Genomic DNA, 21,839 nt, shown 5'->3' with positions numbered 1-21,839 from the left:
GACTGTCACAGCAGGATGATGACCATAAAAGAAGGTTATCATGAAAAAGGAGTGGGTAGAGTGTGAATGTTAGAATACAACCTATGACAATCGTATATAGCGTACACATTAGATTGTGGAGTATTTAGCTCTGCTGTTTGATAAAAGCACTTTTGACGGTTGAGTTTTGAGCTTTAGCCCCCTACACTGCCTCCTACAGAAGCCTGTTAATGCTTGCACTCGCTACTTTGAGAGTCAAAGACAGAAAGGGTGGTACTTGTCCTAGTTTGCAGAGCCATAGTAAGACAGAGCCCAGGACACCAGTGGTAAACTACCACAACCAGCATTTAAGTATGTATTTATAGAACAGATTAAGAACATTTTTAAGTCTATACTTCTAAATACTTACCAGTATTTTAATGTCTCTTGAACTGCAGAGGTTGTGTGAGAATGGATCAACACCAAAGAGGAATGCTATTCGATTAACAGTGTGATATCCTTAATCTTTCACACCTTACTATCCAGGACAACATTCAAGATTACAGGTAAATGATCAGATCAATAACTAACACAAAGATTGAGAACCTTTGTCAAGCAAACCTATGACCCAGAATAAAAGTAAATGCGTCAGTACTACATAGCATGAGAGCCTCAGAAAACATTACAAGCTAAATGTTCAGCAATAGCGTGAGAAGAACAATCCCTTTGCTCACTTCTCTAACCAAAGAGGGGGGCGCTTTAAATCTGGAATCAATTCTGCTTAGCGAGTCAGGAGGTTAGGAAAACACTGCACTGCTAGAGAATGTCATTTAGAAGAGGTGATAAAAGTAAACCAAAGGATCTAATTTCTTTACCTGTGGAACTTTTGTTGAAACAATGAAGCATGTTGTGGTTTTGTAAATTTTGCAATGGCCTTTCGATGTTCAGGAAGCATCTGAAAACTCTGAAAAGAGAAAATGTTCTATTTAACCTTTCAAATCATCTATTAACTTTATATGCTGTCTTGTTTCTGATGACAGCCATTCAATAAGATCGCATTACAACCAAGAACATGTAGAAACATTAACAGAGCTCTCATGCTGTAAGGTATCTTTGGATGTCTGGAGGGAATAAGACATACCATCACATTTCATGTTAAAATTGTAAATGTCAAAATGAGCATCAATGTTATGTCTTCTACTAACAGATTTATATTCAGGCATTTTTTTTTTATTCCCTCCACACGGATAAACTAATTCCTTTGTAATTATGCCAAAACTGGTCTGAAAACCAGACTCTGCTTAAGCGACATCCAACATAAATTGAGCATTCCGTTATTAAACCTACCATATCCAAGCATCACAAAATCATTAGCTTTCTGTAAACTCTAGAAACAACAAATGTACCAGGTAGTTCAAAAGCAGGAGAGGGAACTGGAGGACGTGAAAATATATACTTGGGTGTTCGTACTAAAAAAATGGATTCATGCCTTTTTATGATCATTTAACCCCTTCCGTGCTTTGTCGGCCAACGGCCGACGCAGCCCCGCCCACCCTTTAGAATGCCCGCACCGCGGCGGAAAACCCGCCGCGGTTAAGGCATCAATCTTTTTCCTTCAGTTGTTTAATAGTTTTTGAAAGCACAACTACATAGAGTTGGTCCTAGATTACAGAGAGAACTAAGCAGTAGAGGACAGCTCTAGAGCTGCAATAATGTTGAAAACGGAGATTCCTAATAATTGACTTTAACATCAAAACTTGTTAATACAAGTAAAAGTGGAAAAAGATGGATTGTTAGTATTAAATCTTTTTATTGAAATTTTTTAGCATATACAAAAAACATACATGCAAGTTTGGCCATCGCATCTTTTAACATTGCTAAATACATGACCTGAAAAGGACAAGCTAAGTCCGTCAGTGCTAAAATGGGTCCATGCCAATGTAAAGAAGCCTTGCATATACTATAAATGACAAGAAAAAACAGAGCAGTACGAAAACCCCTAAACCCTTCCCTTTCCCCTTCCCACCCACCACCCGTGTTCCAAGTCCACCACCTAAGCTATCTAGGCTATTCATGGCCTCCAGTCCTATGTCATCTGTTTCGTATCAGAGAGGCGCAGTAAGCGGAGGTATAAGGGGCAAGTAATTTCCTGAAATTCAGAGGCTAGAAGGGACAAAAAGGGTTGCCACAGTTCGATATATTTGGATCCCTCCCCTGCCATGGTCAATGTTAGCATCTCCATATCAAGTACCTGCCACAAGCGGTGTAACTGACTGTGAAGTTTGGGATGTGGGCGGTACGCCAGTGTGAGAGTATATTTTGCATTGCTGTGCCCAGCGCAATCGCTATCTGGCGGCCTCGGCGAAAGCGCAATGGATAGGTCAAAGGATTTGGGAGGCCCAGGAGGACATATGAGGGAAGTTGTGGAATTTCTGACTCAAAATGTGTTTCTACTTTATCTAGTACTTGTTTCCAATAGGATTGGAAGTGAGCGCAGTCCCACAGTAGGTGTACCAATGTGCCTACTTGTCCACAGCCCGCCAACATGAGGCTTCTCTAGTGTGGTCTATGGCATGGATACGTTCAGGAGTATAATACCAGTAGGTTGCTATCTTTGTGAGGGTGTCAGTGAGTCCCATGTGATAGGCGGAATGATGTGCTCTATAGTATATGCCTTCTCACTCTTTATGACTGAATGTCCTGCCTAGATCCCTCTCCCATTGCGCCCTTCCAGAGCTATGTGTGAGCAAATCTGGCCTGTAGCATCTTGTATAAATCGTATATTTGCTTTTTGTCTGTTTTGCATGTAATAAGCCAGTTCTCATAGGGAAGAAGATGCCTATCAGCCATGGAACGGACTTGGTTACTGAGCGCCCAATGCCGCACTTGCAGATATCGAAGTCTCTCTGTCTCAGGCAACCCGTATTCTTGTTTGAATTGGTAAAAAGGGATAACTCCCTCTGCAGAATACATGTGGTAGTCCGGGTTGTCCATTAATGGAGTGAGTGGAGACGGGAAAGTGGTAAGTTCGTGTTTAATATTGGTTTGATCCCATATCTCCATTGGGACTCTCGTGATATACGAAGCATACAAGTTAGGGGGTCTGTGTTGATTGCGAAGAAGGAAAATGCTACTTACCAGTATGCATCTGTTCTTGGCATGTAGAGCTGCAGATTCTTACACTGTGCATTAAATCGCCACCTGGTGTTGGGCTCGGATGATTGCATGTTGTTGTCATCTTGGAAAAAGTCTTTGTAGTCACGAGATAGGCGACTCCTCCCTTGGACGATAGTGCACATGGGCATCGGCTCCATCCTTAGATTGTTTTTCGCCATGATGGGAAATGATGGAGTCAGTAGAAATAAAGAAGGGATGTCCATGCGTGTATATCTAATTAAGATAGAGCTGGAACAGATACAGGTCCCGGGGAGGTGGGAGAGTGTGTAAGAATCTGCAGCTCTACAAGCCAAGAACAGATGCATACTAGTAAGTAGCATTTTCTGTTCGAGGCATATGAGCTGCAGATCTTACACTGTGCATCGATTGTACAGCAGTGTCTCCCCTAGTGGTGGTCACCTGCATCTGTTGCAGTAGTTTGAAAGAGAGTTTTGAGGACAGCTTGGCCTACTGCAGCTTGCTGCTCAGCTTGCACATCAACACAATAGTGTTTAGTGTTGCTGCCTTGCAGATGTCTTCTAGGGGAATGTTCCCTAAGAAAGCCATGGAGGCTCCTAGTTTGCGTGTGGAGTGCGCTCTAGGAGGAACTGTTAATGTACGTTTTGCTTTGTGATAGCATATCTGTATACATTTTACAATCCACCTTGCAATTCCCGCTTTAGAAATGGGGTTGCCTTTGGTGGAGAGAAAGCTACAAACAGTTGCTTTGTTTTATGAAAGGATTTGGTCCTATCAATGTAATAGAGAAGAGCTCTTTTTACATCTTGTGTGTGTAGAGCGATTTCTGCTACAGAGTCTGGGTTTTGAAAAACACTGGTAACTCTACTGATTGATTTAGATGAAAAGGAGTAATTACTTTAGGAAGGAATTTAGGATTCGTCCGTAGAACCACCTTGTTACTGTGTAATTGTAAAAATGGTTCTTGTATAGTGAAAGCTTGAATCTCACTAACTCTCCTAAGAGAGGTAATAGCACTAAGGAAAGCTGTCTTCCATGTGAGAAATTGCAGTTCACATTTATGTAAAGGTTCGAAAGGGGGCCCTATGAGCCTGGTAAGAACAATGTTTAGGTTCCACACTGGAGAGGGTGGTAACCTAGGAGGAATGATTCTCTTTAATCCTTGCATAAAAGTTTTGATTACAGTACTCTAAATAACGACATATGTTTTCTGTTTTGTAGATATGCTGCAATGGCTGCAAGATGTAAACCTATGGATGAATATGCTAGAATACATCTTTGTAAATGGAGAAGGTAACGGATGATATTTTGGTTGGAAGCATCTAGAGGATCAATTTGATTATTAGTGCAGTAAGTGGCAAATCTCTTCCATTATGCAGCATAGCAAGCTCTAGTAGTAGGTCTTCTGGCTTCTTTAATGATATTCATACAGTCTGGTGGCAGGTTAAGGTAACCAAACTCCAAGACTTCAGGAGCCAGATCGCCAGATTCAGTTGACTTGGATCTGGATGTCTGATGTCTCCATGGTTCTGCGTTAGCATGGATAGTGTCAGAGAGAGTCTTTGGTGTGGAACTAGAGAGAGTTCCAGCAGTGTGGTGAACCACGGTTGGCGGGCCCATGTGGGAGCAACCAGGATCAATTTGAGAGACTGTTGTCTGAGCTTGCGTACTATTAGTGGTATTAGTGGGATTGGCAGAAAAGCGTACGCAAATCTGCCTGACCAGTTCATCCATATTGCATTGCCTTGAGACCGCGGGTGTTGAAACCTGGCAGCGAAGGTTGGGCATTTTGCGTTCTCGTGTGTGGCAAAGAGGTCTATGTCTGGATGACCCCACTTGTGAAAGAATGGTTGAAGAACTTGCAGATGTAGTTCCCATTCGTGAATCTGCTGTGTCTGTCGACTTAACAGATCAGCTATCTGATTGTGAACTCCTGGAAGGTGTTCTGCAAGCAGATATATCTTTTGTGGAATGGCCCATCTCCAAATGTTTTGTGTGAGCTGGGACAGCTGCAGGGAATGCGTGCCTCCTTGTTTTTGAATGTAGTACATGGCTGTCATGTTGTCCATCCGTATCAAGACAGCTTTGTTCCATATATGTACTTGGAAGGACTTCAGTGCTAGGAAAATTGCTAGCAGCTCTAGGTGATTGATGTGAAGTACCTTTTGTTGAGCGGTCCATATTCCCCGAGTTGTGTGGTGGAGCAGATGTGCTCCCCATCCTGTCGGGATGAGTCTGTTGTCAGTACTATCTGTGGAACAGGCTTGAGGAACGGCCGCCCTCTGGACACGTTTTTGGTGTTCCACCACTGCAGAGAGCGATGTGTGCGGCTGTCCACCAACACCAGGTCTGTAAGTTGTCCTTGTGCCCGATTCCACTGATGTGCTAGACATTCCTGCAATGGGCGCATTTGCAGTCTTGCATATGGAACAATAAAAATGCAAGATGCCATCATGCCTATTAATTGCATGAACACTCTGGCTGGGAGAGAGTGTTGGTTTTGAAACTTTGTGACTAAGGCATGAATGCTCTGTATCCTGGCAGGACTGGGATAAGCTAGAGCTGTATTGGTGTTTATGGTACACCTAGTTATTGATGTACACGAGAGGGCTGTAGATGTGACTTGGTGTGGTTTATTGTAAACCCCAAGTTGTGCAGTGTTTGAATTGTTTGAGGTGTGTTGAACACACTGGTTGAATGACTTGGCTTTTATGAGACAATCGTCTAAGTATGGGAAGACGTGGATATGTTGACTTCTGAGATGTGCTGCTACTACTGCTAGGTACTTTGTAAACACTTGTGGAGCAGTTGTGACCCCGAATCGAAGGACTTTGAACTGATAGTGTAGTCCTTCTAGCACAAACCTGAGATACTTTCTGTGGGAATGTGAAAGTAGGCGTCCTTGAGGTCTAGTGTGGTGAGGAAAATCACCTTGTTGCAACAATGGGAGTATTTGTTGTAAAGTGATCATGTGAAAATGATCTGAGTGTATATACAGATTGAGAGGCCTTAGGTCTAGAATGGGTCTTAGTGTCCCGTCCTTTTTGGGTATTAGGAAGTAGAGTGAGTAAACCCCTGTTCCTTGATGTTGCAACTGAACTGTGTTGCATCTTTTTGCAGCAATGAGAGAACCTCTTGTTGGAGCAGCGTTAGATGTTCTGTGGACATTGGCGGCTGTCTGAGTTGGTATTTGTGGAGGGGTAGCTGTAAGCTCTAGGCAGTAACCATACTGGATAATCTGTCTTACCCACTTGTCTGTTGTGATGGAATTCCAGACAGGTAGGAACTGTGTTAATCACTCCCCTGCAGGAGTGGAATACTGTTGGGGGAGCTGAAGGAAGTCACTGTTTAGTGGTGGAGAAGGTTTGATTGTTGTTATTACCTCGACCTCTTCCCTTGTTGTAATTACCTCTGTAGCCTCCTCTAAAATATCCTCTATTGGAGGATGTTTGTGTATTGTTTTTAAAGGAAGCTGAATTTTCTTCTCCAGATTGTTTGGAGCCTCCTCTGTAAAAGGAGCGACGAAAGGAGCCTTGTGCTTGAGTGGACTGCAGAGCTCCCATAGATTTGGCTTTATCAGTGTCTTTCTTAATTTTCTCAAGTGCTGCGTCTACCTCTGGACCAAACAATTGTTGTTGATTGAATGGCTGATTTAAGATGGTTGTTTGCACCTCCTGCTTAAATCCTGAAATGCGTAGCCACGCATGTCTTCTACGGAGGACAATAGTGTTTATTGCTCTAGATGAAGTGTCTGCTACATCAAGAGCGCACTTGATTGAGGCATTTGAGATTAGCTTACTCTCTTGTATAAGGTAACTTGCCTGTGCTTTATATTGGTCAAGTAGATGTTGTAAAAGTGTTTCTAACTGATCATAGTGAGCCCTGTCGTATCTTGCAAGGAGGGCTTGTGTGTTAGCTATACGCCATGTATTGCTAGCTTGTGCAGCTATCCTCTTGCCTGAAGCGTCTATTATCTTGGATTTTTTATCAGGAGGTGGTGCCTCACCTGATGTTTGTGAGTTTACTCTTTTTCTAGCGTTTGAAACGACTAGGGAATCTAAGGGTAGCTGTCCTTTAATGTAGGCAGGGCCCCCAGGAGCAGGCCTGTACTTTTTTCCTATTCCTGGATTTATGATCCTAGCTCGTACAGGATCTTTAAACACTTCTGGGGCATGCTTAATGACCCCTTTAATCATAGGTAGTATTTAAACTGACCTTTGAGAGTGTTCAAAAGTATCCAACAAAAAATCTTCTTCTGCCTCATCGGAGTGCATTGTGACATTATGATAGATGGCAGCCCTATTGAGTAAATGTCCAAAACCAATATTATCTTCTGGAGGAGATGGTTTGGATGGATATGTATGTGGGTTAGAGATATCTGGTACATCTTGTGGGTTTGGGTACTCCCAGTCTGGTGCATCACTTGGGTAGGGAAAAGGCTCATCTGGGTCTCCCCTGTCCCCTAGGTTATACTCATCATCATTCAGAGGAGGTGTCTGTGGAGGTGAAGAATGAGGTGGAGAATTTCATGGTGAATTTACAGGTGAATTTTGAGGTGAAATGTTTAAAGGAAGAGGAGGTGAAAGAGAAGGTACAGGAGAAGAAGGGTGCATAGGTGATGTGGCAGAATCCTTCTTCTTGACAGGCACTGGAGTTTATGGTGCTGTATCTAGCTTCCTCTTTCTATGTGGCATAGTAGAAACAAGTCCTGTTTTTGGATCGATGTATATCCTTTTTTGCAAAGGATCAGGTCAAAAAAGCTCCTCTTCTTGAGGAACCAGTTTTGGCGCCGATTTTTTCGGTTCCGGGCCTGGTTTTTGCTTGTCTTTAGCCTTAGGAGCTGTTTAGAGTCCTTTGGCGTAGTTTTCGGCACTGAAGGTAATGTCTTTGGAGTCGAGGCCTGGTTCGAGGGCTTGGAGGCATCGGAAGCAGGCTTTGCAGGTTTCGGCACCGAAAATTTCGAGCTGGAAGCTGTTTTGGTCGGCTTGGAAGCGTCGGAAACAGGCTTCATTGCTTTTGGAGCAGTCTTGTCTTTAGGAGTCGAGGGTTTCGGAACCGGCACTTCTTTCGGTTTCGGTGCCGAGGGAGCTGGTAGTATCGGCACGTGCGGTTTGCTCGGTATGGAGCTACCAGAAGGCTTTAGTATCTTCTTCGGAGCCCGGCTCGATGGCGGGGCTTTCAAAGCAATGTTTCGGGCACGACTGGGCCCCGAAGGCGGAGTTTTGACCTGTGCCTTCGGTTTCGGTGTTGGGGCTGGGGTAGGGGCAGTCGTACTCACACGCTGACCTGATGGTATTGAGTCATCGGAGTCGTCTGCCTCAGATACGATCTGGAGATCATCGGAATCTTCCTCCAGGACACATGGACCTTTGTCAAAGATATCAACCGGTTCCAGAGCTGATCTCTGCCTGTCGAGTCGACGGGCCCTCCGATCTCGAATGGTCTTCTTGGATCGAAAGGACACACAAGCTGTACAGCTCGACTTGTTGTGTTCTGGTGATAAACACAGGTTATACACCTCGTGATGGTCGCTGCGTGGACATTTTGCTCCACACACAGGGCATCTCTTGAATGGGGTCCTTTCCATGAGTTGTAGGTCTCATCGTGTGGGTAGGCCCAACGGCCCGCGTCGACGACCGGAATCGAGCTGATGAAGTCGAGTGTATGGTTATTGATGTCGAAAGTTGTTTGGTAAAGTTTTACGCGTTGAAGTACTTGGAAAGTAGATTTCGAACCAGAGCGGAAAAGTTGCATCCGAACCCAGTGGCGGAAAAAAGCAATCTAAGTATGAAGCCGATGCCCAAGCGCACTATCGTCCAAGGGAGGAGTCACCTATCTCGTGGCTACAAAGACTTCTTCTAAGACGACAACAACATGCGATCATCTGAGCCCAACACCAGGTGGCGATCTAATGCACCGCGTAAGATCTGCAGCTCATATGCCTCGAACATGGGATTTCCTGCAGGGGTCTGCCGGCTACCGCCTGATACTGGAATAACCAATGTTTCTCTGACTCCCATCCACTCCACTCGACCTATAAACGCAATTGTGCAGCTTGGAAGTAGAGCTGTAAATTAGGGAGTCCGAGTCCCCCTCCTTCTGGGGGAAGCACTGCCAACCTCTGTTTCAGGCGTGGCTTCCGACCATTCCATATGAACTGGGCAAGTTCTGATTGCGTTTGCTATATCCAGCCAGAAGGTGGCCTGAGAGGAATGGTACGAAACAGATACAGGATCTGTGGTAGAATGGTCATCTTGACTGCGGCTACTTGCCTAACAATGACAAAGGGGAATATTTCCATCGCCCAAGTAACCGCCGGATTTTCTGTCGCAGTAGGGTGTAGTTAGTAATAGCCGTTTTCGAAAGCGAGGAGACCAACTGAATACCCAAATATGAGATCCTGTCTGTCGCCCATTGGATAGGGAGTAGGCTTTGCAAATGTTCCCGAGTGGGCCTCTCCAGAGACAGGTCCAGGGCTACCGATTTGTCCATATTCGCTTTGAACCCGGTGGGTTCTTGCAAAGAAATCTTAAGTCCTCTAGGCATGCTGGCAGTGCGTCTCGCGGGTTAGATAATGAAATCAGAACATCATCAGCGTAAAGACTAATCGTATGGACGTAGCCGCCAAATTTGATCCCCGTAACCAACAGGTTGAGCCGCATCCTTTGGGCCAGTGGCTCCATGTAAAGAGTGAAAAGGAGGGGTGACAAAGGGCACCCCTGCCTTGTGCCTCTCTCAATGGTGAACCGGGGAGATGTGTGTCCATTGACTCGAACTGTGGCTATTGGAAACTTATAGCAGTTCAAGACGTATGTGCGAAACTTCACGCCCAGCCCCATTCTTTCCAAAACTTGCTCCAGATAGGGCCAGTGGACCCTATCGAACGCCTTTTCGGCATTGATAGCCAGCATCATGTATTGCTCCTGTGTGCGTGTGGCTTTTTTGATAAGATGCACGGCCCGTGTTGTCAGAAGTTTGGCGTTCTGGGATGAAGCCCGCTTGATCCGGATCAACCAGACCAGTCATGTGAGGTGCGAGGCGTGAAGCTAGAATCCCGGTATATAGTTTAGGATCCACGTTATGAAGGGAGATAGCGCGATATGACCCACATTGGGTCTTGTCTTTCCCCAGTTTGGGGATTACTGCTATGGAAGCCTCCAGAAGGTCCCCTGGGATCGCATTGGGCTCCGAAAAGAAATTAAAAAGTAGAGTGAGGAGAGGGGCGGCCTGGGCACAGAATGTCTTATAAAATGCCGCAGAAAAGCCAACCAGCCCGGGGGTTTTCACTAGGTTGAGACGCGAAATGGAGGAGATAACTTCTTCAGGCAGAATGTCTCTATCGAGGTAATCGGCTTGATCTTTAGTTAGAGCTGGTAGAGGGATGGAGTCGAAGAAGGCCGCCCCAATTGAGCTCTCTAGTGGAGAGCTAGCATAAAGGTCGGCGTAAAAATCATGAAACGCCTCTGCAATGTCGCTGTCCTCAGAGTCGCGCCTACCGTCCCTCCGGAGGATCTCCTGCACACTTTGCTTTTGTCTAGTTTCGCGCAATTTATGTGCAACCAGGGGCCCGCACCTATCGCCCCCGTATAATAAGTGTGCCTCAGCCGCAAGGTTGCGAATTCCGCACTATCTTGGTCAAGAGCTGCAAGTTGTTGGCGCACAGCTTTAAGTTGCCTCCACACTCGAGGGGCCCCTGTTCTCTGGTGCATCTGCTCCAGTTCCCTAGTCTGTTGGTTCAGTTCTTCCGACGTGCGTCTGCGCTCAACATTGTCTGCAGTGGAGATGGCTGTTAACTCCCCCTAATGACTGCCTTCAGTGCTGCCCACTGCGTTGCAAGAGTGGTGTCAGTGTTGCTGTTGTGAGAGAGGAAGTCCGTGATGACGCGCTGTATCCGTGCAACCACATCTTTGCGGTGTATTAGTGTCTCTCTGAGGCGCCATGTCCTAGTAGGTCGGTGGGCCGGTGGAAGGGAGCGAACAACTGTCACTGCGGCATGATCTGAAAGTGAGGCAACTCCTATCTCTACCTCTGTCACAAGCGTGTGTACTGGCGCAGATGCCAGCAGGTAATCCAACCGGGCGTATGTTTTGTGCGCATTGGAATAGTACAAGTACTCGCGTTTCTGAGGGTGAAAGCTACGCCATTGGTCGCTGAACCCTAAGTCCTGTAAACGGGTCAGACCTTCAACGGATAGGGCGCCTGTCTGATATGTGCGTTGACATGATCTGTCTAAGGTGTTGTCAAAAACCAGGTTTAGATCTCCCCCCTGAAGAATGTGGCAATCCGGTGTGGCTGAGGCCTCTGTAAGAGCAGAGCGAAAGAATCGCTCTTGGCCTTCATTAGGAGCATACACTGAACCAATAGTGAACGTGGAACCGCCTATGGCAAATCTATAAGTCAGAAGCCTACCTTATATCTCTGCCTCTTTGTGCAAGACCTCCCCCTAAACTACTGGGACACCAGGATAGCAACCCTGGCCGTTTTAGCGGTGCCTGAAGAAAAAACCTGAGTTGGGAATTTCCGGAGACGGTGACAATCTTTTGGCAAAAGGTGCGTCTCTTGCAGCAGGCAGGTATCTGCTTGGGTATGCTCTAGATACAAAAGAACCGCTTTGCGCTTCACTGGATTATTAAGACCTCTCACATTTAAGGCAAGTATTTTAAGCTTGGTAGCAGGCATTCACCCTGGTAGTATTATAAAAAGCAATGATGGGACACTGAATCTGATACTATCAAGGCGCAGGAAGTGTTTCCACCCCAGAGAGTCCGAGAGATGTGGGCCTATGCTAGCTCTGAAAGGAAGGTGGTGGACAAGGAACACCGGAACCCACCCCCAAAAAAATCAAATGACTCGTGTGACAATCCAAATGAAAAGATGGTTTTAAGAGTGAAAAGTCTAAAGGAACAGCTGTGCACAGCCTCAAAGGTCATACGCATGAGAAACGCCGAAATGTCTAGACCAAGTACAGATCCCATTGGGGCATAACACGGCTTGCAGGGGAAAGGCTAGACAAACCTTTTTTTTAAAAAAACACATTACAGCCTATGACTTATAGGAGGTTGGCCAGGTAAACCTAGAAAGTCAAAAATAGGCTAAAGAAAGAACAAACAAAAAAAATCTGAGAATTTGGCTTGGAAGGAATCAGTGCTTCGGGCTCCACACCAGGCAACAAATTAGTCCCAGTGACCTGTGTAGATCAATTTTGTGAAAGGGCATCCACCAAGTAGGATGACATTAAACACCTCTCTCAAAAAGTTAAAATCATTTAGCTGCTATTGCTCAATCTTCACATATTGAGGTGTAGTTTGTGGAGAATCATTTACAGGTCCCTGTCCTGTTGCTGGGAAAGGAGATCCTCCAGAAATGGAAGAAAGATCGGAAAACAAACGCTCAGACTCATGAGCTCTGGGCACCATACTCTTCTGGCCAAGTCTGCGGCCACAAAAATGATTTTAGCATTGACTGTCTTGATTTTCTTCAGGACTCGAGGCAGGAGAGGTATATAGGATTCTGTTCTTCCATTACAGATGGAATTAGTCTCCTAACGAGTGCCTTGGAAGAAACTCCAGCATGCAGACTTGTGGACACTGCAAGCTTTTGATGGAGGTTTACAGATCTAGCAAGTGCCTAACGCCCTTTTTTATGATTACCTGAGCCACCAAGGGACAAAAATACCACTCATGATCCGCTCGTCCTTAAAGGAACCCCCACCAAGCTGAACAGTGACAAATCTCACTACTGGGAACTCTGGATGGGGAGAGAAAGTGGCCTGCTGCAGGTCTGGTTTGCACCAGCCAGCCACCATTGCAGATCCAGCGTTGTCTCCTTTCAGATCTGAAGGCAGTAAGAAAAGCATCCCTGTTGCTAGGTTCTCTGAGATGTAAGGTTCCACTGCGGGGCTTGCATGTGCAACTGGCATTTGGAATGATGATGCCGCTTTAGGCCAGGAGAGGCCTAGAAGGCCAGTTCCCAGAATTGCACCAATGAATGGAGGGCTCTGCATGGTTCTCACATATGATTTTAGCCTATTGATGCTTTTACGCAATGACTTCAGGAGTTCATCAGTCTTCCAAAGGTGGTCGTTGACAGACTGTTGTAAACCTGCCTTGGGAACCCCAAGTACAGAAATATGCATACTTCTAACATGAGCAGTGATCACTGCCATCAGGTTCGTGAACATCTGAGTGGCTAATGCAACGCCTAATAGGAACACAGTGAATCGAACTTACCCATGGCATCCGTGAACTGCAGGTAATGCTTGTGGGACTGCAGGGTGGGTTCATGGAAATACACACAGAGCAAATGCACCAGCGCCATCCATTCTCCTGGGCCAACAGTGACGGATCTGAGCCAAGAGTAAGCCTTCTGAACGTTTCCTTCCACAGAAAAGTGTTCAGCAGACAAATGTCTAATAGAGGGCTGAGACCTCTGCCCTTCTTCCGAATGAGGAGGTAATGTGAGTAGGATTCTCCTCTCAAAGACTGGTACTCGGTCGATGGCAACATTAGGTAGCATAGGTTTGACCTCCTGCAACTAAACTGCGGAATACTCTTACAAAGGTTGCCCTGTTGTTGGAGGATTTTCCACCGGGTTTATCTTGGTCTTTTATAAAAGGGATATTAGATCAGCCCACGGTTTTGCATCTTAATTGTTTACATTAGGAACATCTCTTCCACGATGTGCTGAAATAATATGCTGGCTAGAGCCGTATAAACGACTTTATGAGCTTATTATAATAATCTGGTGACATGTGCTTTCTTGCAGACATCCTTTTGGCTGGTGGCCTGTTATGGGTCATCTATTAAGAACACGTTTATCACTAGTACTGCGTAATGACTGTGGATAGGAATTCCACTCATGTGTATTGTTCTTTTTGTTTACTTTCCAACTAAATTGTGTGTTATTGTCCGACTATTTTATATATATATATATTTTTTTTTTACAGTTGTGCTAGATTCTAACCGGGGTTATACTTGTTATCTATGCGCATTATGTGTAGTGACCTGCCATTTCAAGATGGCATCCACAGACCAGCGTTGCAACCATGGACCCCGTTTCGGGTAACGGAGCCTGTTATGAGCTTACATCACACACTGGAATGGAGATCGTGTTGGATTTAGTCGGTGCCTGGTGTTGAAGCATTGTTGAAATCATCCTACCTTTTTTTTTTTTTACCTTTAGTTTTCCTTCGTTCAATTATTCCATTTATTTTCCTTTCTTAAATTTGCACAGCAGGCGCATCGTAGGCTTCAAGTTAGGATACCTACCATTCCAATATGGCGCCTGGAATTGAACGGTATCTTGGTATCCACTTATAGTTGTGACGTACTTCAGTCTGAATGCCACACTGCAGCGAGGTTTTAAATGTTCGATACTTGATGGCGTTCAGTTACACCTTGTGAGGGGCACCTGCCTTCCATGTTTCCGGGACCCTGTAGGTAAGCTGCGTGATACGAATTGCTCAACCCCCGCATTACCTCCATCGCGATATTCGATTTTCAGGCATAAGCGCCCTGAATGCATAGTTATTTCTTGAGTGGTGCAGGGGTGGTGCTATTAGTTTGTTGACCTTTCTGGACTATGTCAGATCGTATACCAGAAAATACTATTTTCATGGTGACAAAGATGCATGGGGTTCGCGTGTAGGATATTGTACACGCCTCATGTAATATACGGATGTGTGCGCCGGCTTCTTGCTGTATTCTGAGCAAGCATATATTGAGATCGTGCATCCAGGCAATCAAATTGACATGATAAGGATGCCAATATGGGATTGTGGTCTATGACACTTAACTAGACGTTTTTAAACCTTTTAGGTAAGAGCCGGCTTTTTGAATTTCCCCTTCATTTAAAGTACGCGCCGGCTTTTTGAATTTCCCCTTCTCGGCGCAGATTGAGGCTATGTGTACATTGTATCTATTCTCTTCGAGATATACTAGAACTACTTATGAGGCTTTAAATCAGTATAATTTATATCATTTGCATCTTTAGATAGTTTGAGCTGAAATCGATCGACTGGAACTCTGACTGTGAGGCCTCCAGATGGGATTCCCTGCGATATCTTAATTAACAAAAATGAGGAGTATCACCAGAAAAGATGCTCAAAGAGCGATTCCGGCGGGATGATTCACTATCATAGAGAAGAAAAGTCCTTCTTTGGTTATTAGTAACCCCTCACTCACCGACCTGGTCGGTGACATGCTTCATCATCGGGGCCACCTTGATGGCCGAGTGCCATCAAGGTGTGCTTCAACACCTGAACTACAGTGGAGCAGGTATGTGAGTGATGAATGTGAAAAAGAAGTAAGTGAGTTAAAAATTGTCCTGGTATGACTTATTTGAAAAAACTTTATTCTTAAGACTACTGGACAATAATAAAATGTAAGTGTCGATACAGTTATAGGTATAGTTATGACCAATGTATCTGGAGAATATGTGGTGGGTCTACATGTTTCAAACCGTTATAGGAATTACCGGTTTTTCTTCAGGACCAAATCAAAGAAATGGGTGGTCAGGGTACACTAACACCCTGCCGTGCCAGCATTTCCTTGTGCCTAGGTAACAAAATTCGTGGTACCAGGCAAAACAAAATAAATGGAGGTATAACCCGGTGGTGGTTATCCTGAAAAAGACCTGTGGAGAGAAAAGTAATAATCACAAAAAACTCGTTACAAGCCTGCAACGTAGTGAAGTGACGGAGTCTCCTGTCTTCGTGTCTCATGAATCATCCCATACTGAGTTTATATGGTTTCAATTATAGTGCATTATTTCAGGGATGCACAGTGCCGCTCAAAGTGTATCGTAATTAATTATTGGCACAAAAAACCTCAATGTCTACCTCACACACCTATCAATCGTAGTGTGCTTAGTGGTAGTGATCCAAAATTCTTTAGTCATTCACACGCATCCCAAAACTATCGGTGCGTGGCTATGCAACACTCACGTTATTCTAGGTGAAGGGCATAGTAGTGTAATAACTGTCTCTTGATTCAACATATGACAATACCAGACAAACACAACATCAAACACAAAGTAAAAAAGGGCTTACTCCTAATGAAGGGTCATAGGGCAGCATGGGATGACGGAGGGGAGGCCTGGGTTTGAAACATATTCTGTAAGGTAAGGCGTAAAAATAGTTAAAAATAATGCTGATTGCCCGGTTTTTTCAGAAAGCTAAGACTGAAATCCTTTTTCGAGAAACAGGGTCCTCCAAGAGAGAATGAGGTTGAAAATGAAACCAGACTGAGAGTGAAATCTACCTTCACGCCACCCACACATACCACTCCTGTGGAACTAATCACTTTTGAACAGGCTGTTTACAACGATGTCGAAAAGATGCAGACCACTACCAAATTTCAAAATATGAGCAATGCTGAAAACACACCACTAAGTGATTTGCGTGCCTGTGAGACTATTATAATAAAACCTGCGGACAAGGGCGGGGGTCTGGTGGTTATGGACATAATAACATACCGTGAGGAATGCCTGAGACTCCTCAGTGACAACAGACATTACCAGAGGTTGGAATCAGATCCTACTGGTGATTTGAAATCAGAAATTGTGCAACTAGTGGAAACTGCAGAAGCTACTGGCAAGATATCAAAACAGGAAGCGGACTATCTATGCACCACTGAAGAAAAAATTCCCTATTTCTATAAACTTCCCAAAATCCATAAGGGCAGACTACCACCACCTGGACGCCCAATCATATCAGGGATTGGATCTTTGTTGGAACCTCTATTGAGATTTTGTGATTTTTTCTTAAAGACCATTGTTCAAAACACAGTAACTTACTTACAAGACACCAAAAGTCTACTAAACCTATTACAAAACCTGAGTGTAGACGAGCATACAGTACTGTTGAGTTTCGACATTGAAAGCCTTTATACAAGTATACCCCAAGATGACACCATTCGAGTCCTTGAGGACATCCTGGCAAACACTGAGTGGCCACACAATACACCAAGAGCCTTCATTTTGGAATGTGCAAAACTGGCTTTGAAATGCAACTACTTCGAATTTGAGGGCACCCTCTACCTACAGACGGGGGGTACATCAATGGGAAGTGTCTTTGCCCCTAGCGTGGCCGGACTCTATGTCCATGATTTTGAACAGAAGTTCATCCTCAATGACACTAATCCCTTTCGCGAAAACTTGATCTTTTGGAAACGTTATATCGACGATGTCCTAGCGATTTGGCAGGGACCCACCGAACAATTGGATATGTTTGTCTCCTGGATTAACACCTGTGATGGCAACTTGAGATTTACAAACTGCTATGACAAGGAGGAAATTGTGTTCCTGGACGCGGTGATTAGCAAGGAGAACAACCGACTGGAGACCCGTACTCATTATAAACCAACTGCTAAAAATAACCTTTTAAGGTTTGAGAGCTTTCACCCTCGTCCACTCAGGGAAAATCTACCGTACGGACAGTTCCTCAGATTAAGAAGAAACTGCAGTAAACTATCTGAATATAAGGAACAAGCCACTGACCTATCAGAGAAATTGCAGAATCGCGGATATCCCAACAAGATCATAAAGAAGTGCCAGAAGAGGGCTAGGAACCAACCGAGAGAGGTACTCCTGGAAGAAAGAACAAGAGTTAACAACTCCATACCATTGACTTGCGTAACTACATACAGCGCAATATCCAACCAGGTGACTAGGAGTATAAACAAACACTGGGCGATCGTAAATTCTGGAAATCTACACTGGGAGAAACCCCTTTTCTCCTTCAAGAAGTCACACAGTCTGAAGGACACCTTGGTAAAAACCAGGCCCAAAATAAAGACGGTTCCAATCACCCAATCTATCACTGAGATTTGGGGTCTCCCCAATGTGACTGGTCACTATCGATGCGGCAATTGCTGTGTATGCCACCTTACGAGGAATACAAAGACACTGAACCTGGAAGAAGGGAAAGAATGGAGGCAAATTGCACACACAAATTGCAATAGCTGCAATGTTGTCTACTTAATTGAATGTACCTGTAAAAAACAATACATAGGAATGACCACGCGTAAGATCAAGCAACGGATCTGCGAACACCGCAGCACCATTCGCTGCAAAAAAAGTGCAACCAGACTGACTGACCACTTTCTGGAGAAAAATCACACGCCAAACGACATGATATGGACTATCATTGAACAATTACCTACTGGGCCAAACCTACAGAAACGTCTTTATGAGAAAGAACAAAGATGGGTGTACAGACTGTCCACACATATCAATGGTCTCAATGATAATATACAATGGGCCAATGTCCTGTAATATACCACATCCATGATTTTTTACAACATGCCTTTAGTACTCCAGGCACTTCAGGGCTGTTAACTCCCAGCCCTCGTTACAGTAGCCCATGCCCTCCCTTTTATGACGTGTCCTTGCTAATATATACTTTAACGCATGATAAGCTTAATCATCCTGAGCTTAGACACGTTTTACTCTTTTATGTCTGTGCCTCTTAAATGAAGTTTCTTTTTGAAATAGTTGGCATCTCTCTGAAGTAATAATCACCTTTTAATTTACCCCCTCTGGATCATTCCCCTTGTACCTAACCAACCTAACGCATACCACGGTACGCTTTCCTCTGCATTACTGTAAACACCAGAATGCGGGCGATGTTACTATGGCAACCCTTGGACCCGCGAGGCTTCCGTAGTAAACGGCGTGACGTCATCACGCTAGGCCGGCCACGCCCCCAACATCCGCGATGGCGGCCGCTTTATTTCCGGTCCCGTTTTCACCCCGATCACGGGCGCGTGGAGGGACTCCATAGGTACTCTGCCTATTTAGACCTGCGAAACTGTAAGTAGAGACCCCTCGTACCCCGAGGCAACATGAATCCTTGTGCCTCGTGACTCGGTTTTTTCGAGTGCCCCTAATTATCCTAAATCGGGCAATCAGCATTATTTTTAACTATTTTTACGCCTTACCTTACAGAATATGTTTCAAACCCAGGCCTCCCCTCCCTCATCCCGTGCTGCCCTATGACCCTTCATTAGGAGTAAGCCCTTTTTTACTTTGTGTTTGATGTTGTGTTTGTCTGGTATTGTCATATGTTGAATCAAGAGACAGTTATTACACTACTATGCCCTTCACCTAGAATAACGTGAGTGTTGCATAGCCACGCACCGATAGTTTTGGGATGCGTGTGAATGACTAAAGAATTTTGGATCACTACCACTAAGCACACTACGATTGATAGGTGTGTGAGGTAGACATTGAGGTTTTCTGCGCCAATAATTAATTACGATACACTTTGAGCGGCACTGTGCACCCCTGAAATAATGCACTATAATTGAAACCATATAAACTCAGTATGGGATGATTCATGAGACACGAAGACAGGAGACTCCGTCACTTCACTACGTTGCAGGCTTGTAACGAGTTTTTTGTGATTATTACTTTTCTCTCCACAGGTCTTTTTCAGGATAACCACCACCGGGTTATACCTCCATTTATTTTGTTTTGCCTGGTACCACGAATTTTGTTACCTAGGCACAAGGAAATGCTGGCACGGCAGGGTGTTAGTGTACCCTGACCACCCATTTCTTTGATTTGGTCCTGAAGAAAAACCGGTAATTCCTATAACGGTTTGAAACATGTAGACCCACCACATATTCTCCAGATACATTGGTCATAACTATACCTATAACTGTATCGACACTTACATTTTATTATTGTCCAGTAGTCTTAAGAATAAAGTTTTTTCAAATAAGTCATACCAGGACAATTTTTAACTCACTTACTTCTTTTTCACATTCATCACTCACATACCTGCTCCACTGTAGTTCAGGTGTTGAAGCACACCTTGATGGCACTCGGCCATCAAGGTGGCCCTGATGATGAAGCATGTCACCGACCAGGTCGGTGAGTGAGGGGTTACTAATAACCAAAGAAGGACTTTTCTTCTCTATGATAGTGAATCATCCCGCCGGAATCGCTCTTTGAGCATCTTTTCTGGTGATACTCCTCATTTTTGTTAATTAAGATACCTAACCCAGGGGACCAGGAGTATTATTCCGTCCACTTCGGTGGATAAAATCCCTTCACTCTCTCTCATTGTTTATATCATTCCCTGCGATATATCTTCTGACTCACACTACGAAATGACCCTCTAAAACTACTGATCGAGCTGATTATACCTGATTCACAGCTTTCTGTCTAGTTGCTAGGCCTTCTGCCTTTGTACCTCCTTTTGGGAGAATTTAAATCATCATTGCCCATTTATATATAGTCTGTTATAAAGTGACTTTTGGTGCTTTGGCTTTAAGACTGCTGTAATTGCTTTCAATACTTTGGAACTCTTACTGAGGTTTTTCCAGGAGGGATTCGATTAATATTCCTCCGTGATTTGAACTCAATAGGACCACTGGAAATTACCAATATTGGTGAATTTTTTTTATTCTTATTTGTTTGCGAATTGTTGACTGTCATTTGTTTCCTTCATGTTCTGCTTCCTCATATATACATATATTCTTCCGCCTTTTTCGGGCTTGGATACAGTATTAAAATTAAATATGGCTCTTTAACAAGCCTCTAGCAAAAAATGGAGTTAGGCCCAAGGGACCAAGGGTAAGCAGGGCCGATTATAGTTCAAACAAAAGAGATTTGCCTACCCTGAATATATTTAGTTCTTGCAGTTACTAAAAGCAGAAGTGATAAACATGTTTCTTCTGTTTACCATGGAAATTTAATTAGCAATCCATTCATTATTTTCATTTTTTTAAACATGTGTTCATATGTGAAAAAAGATTACCATTGGCTTTTCAACTTTTACTCACATGCCAACATACTGTGATTAATACAACAAATTATATCAAAACAAGACAAATCAAAATCATATACAATTTTCATACAAAAATGAAATGATAATTGTCAAAACACATATGCAAGTTGATAAAAAGTGAATTCAACATTACATTACATGAAAAAACTTTTTAAAGCATCATTTATGACATCAATACATTTTAAACAATAAAGTTTTTTCAAACAAGAAACAACCAGTTTGTCGGTTTCATATGAATGTAAATCAATGCGCCTCGGTGTACTAGGAGGCTTGTGCCGACGCGTTTCGAGTCCAGGTATTAAATCACCAAACTCTCTTCAGGGCTTTACTATTCTGATCTAAAAATAAAACGTTTTGACAACATTAAGATTATTATAAAAACCTCTCTCTATTTGCATTACTGCACTTTCTTCCCTCATGTCTCAAAGTACCTGAATGAATGATTTGCCATGTATCGTCTTTTTTTAATTTTCGCTTTTTTTCATGTATTTGGAAGCGCTGGGGCCATCCGCCAGATGCCTGCAGGGGAACATGTTTGGCTTCTATCAGTGTGTCATAAACTTTGTTTAAGCAATGCAAGACTCTCAATGAAAAGGGGCCACATACCTAAGGAGGGGCGCAGTTCGTGTAATGATGTTTGGCTTCGTTTTAATAGCGCTGGGGAACTTGAACTTTCTGGGAGCTTTTTTCTGAAAATAAAGCGTTTGACGTTTACTGCAAGGGCTGATTAAATTCGTAAAACGATAGTGTATGGGTTGAAAAATAAGGTTAAGCACTACCTGGATGAGCCGTTAGTTGCTCGTTGTGTCCCACCAGCTTAACGGTAAAGTGTGTTTTGGACACACAAACTGTCTCTCAATTACGTTCTGTAACAAAATAGCAGTGTGGCCGTAAGTATCCACTCGCTCATACATTTCTCTTATTTAGACTGATGTCGAGCGTTTAACACTCA

The 21,839-nt window shown here is 44.0% G+C and overlaps 1 protein-coding gene across 4 annotated transcripts in view; it reads right to left on the bottom strand.

The window, feature by feature from the left end:
* RBM33 (RNA binding motif protein 33) overlaps positions 1-21,839 on the bottom strand; it is a 667,388-nt gene that overhangs the window by 35,602 nt on the left and 609,947 nt on the right. For all 4 annotated transcript variants that reach the window (XR_013601648.1, XR_013601647.1, XM_078663257.1 and 1 more), the window contains one exon: positions 834-922. Coding sequence is in view for 2 of the 4 variants with exons in the window: in XM_078663257.1 (XP_078519383.1) it covers positions 834-922 (89 nt within the window). In the remaining 2 variants the exon portion in view is untranslated. The remainder of the gene's footprint in view (positions 1-833; positions 923-21,839) is intronic.

This window comes from Lissotriton helveticus, chromosome 10 (assembly GCF_964261635.1).
Source record: "Lissotriton helveticus chromosome 10, aLisHel1.1, whole genome shotgun sequence".
NCBI classification, from domain to species: Eukaryota; Metazoa; Chordata; class Amphibia; order Caudata; family Salamandridae; genus Lissotriton; species Lissotriton helveticus.
The sequence above is the reverse complement of the archived record's forward strand: the minus strand, read 5'-3'. Positions and strand labels throughout refer to the sequence as shown.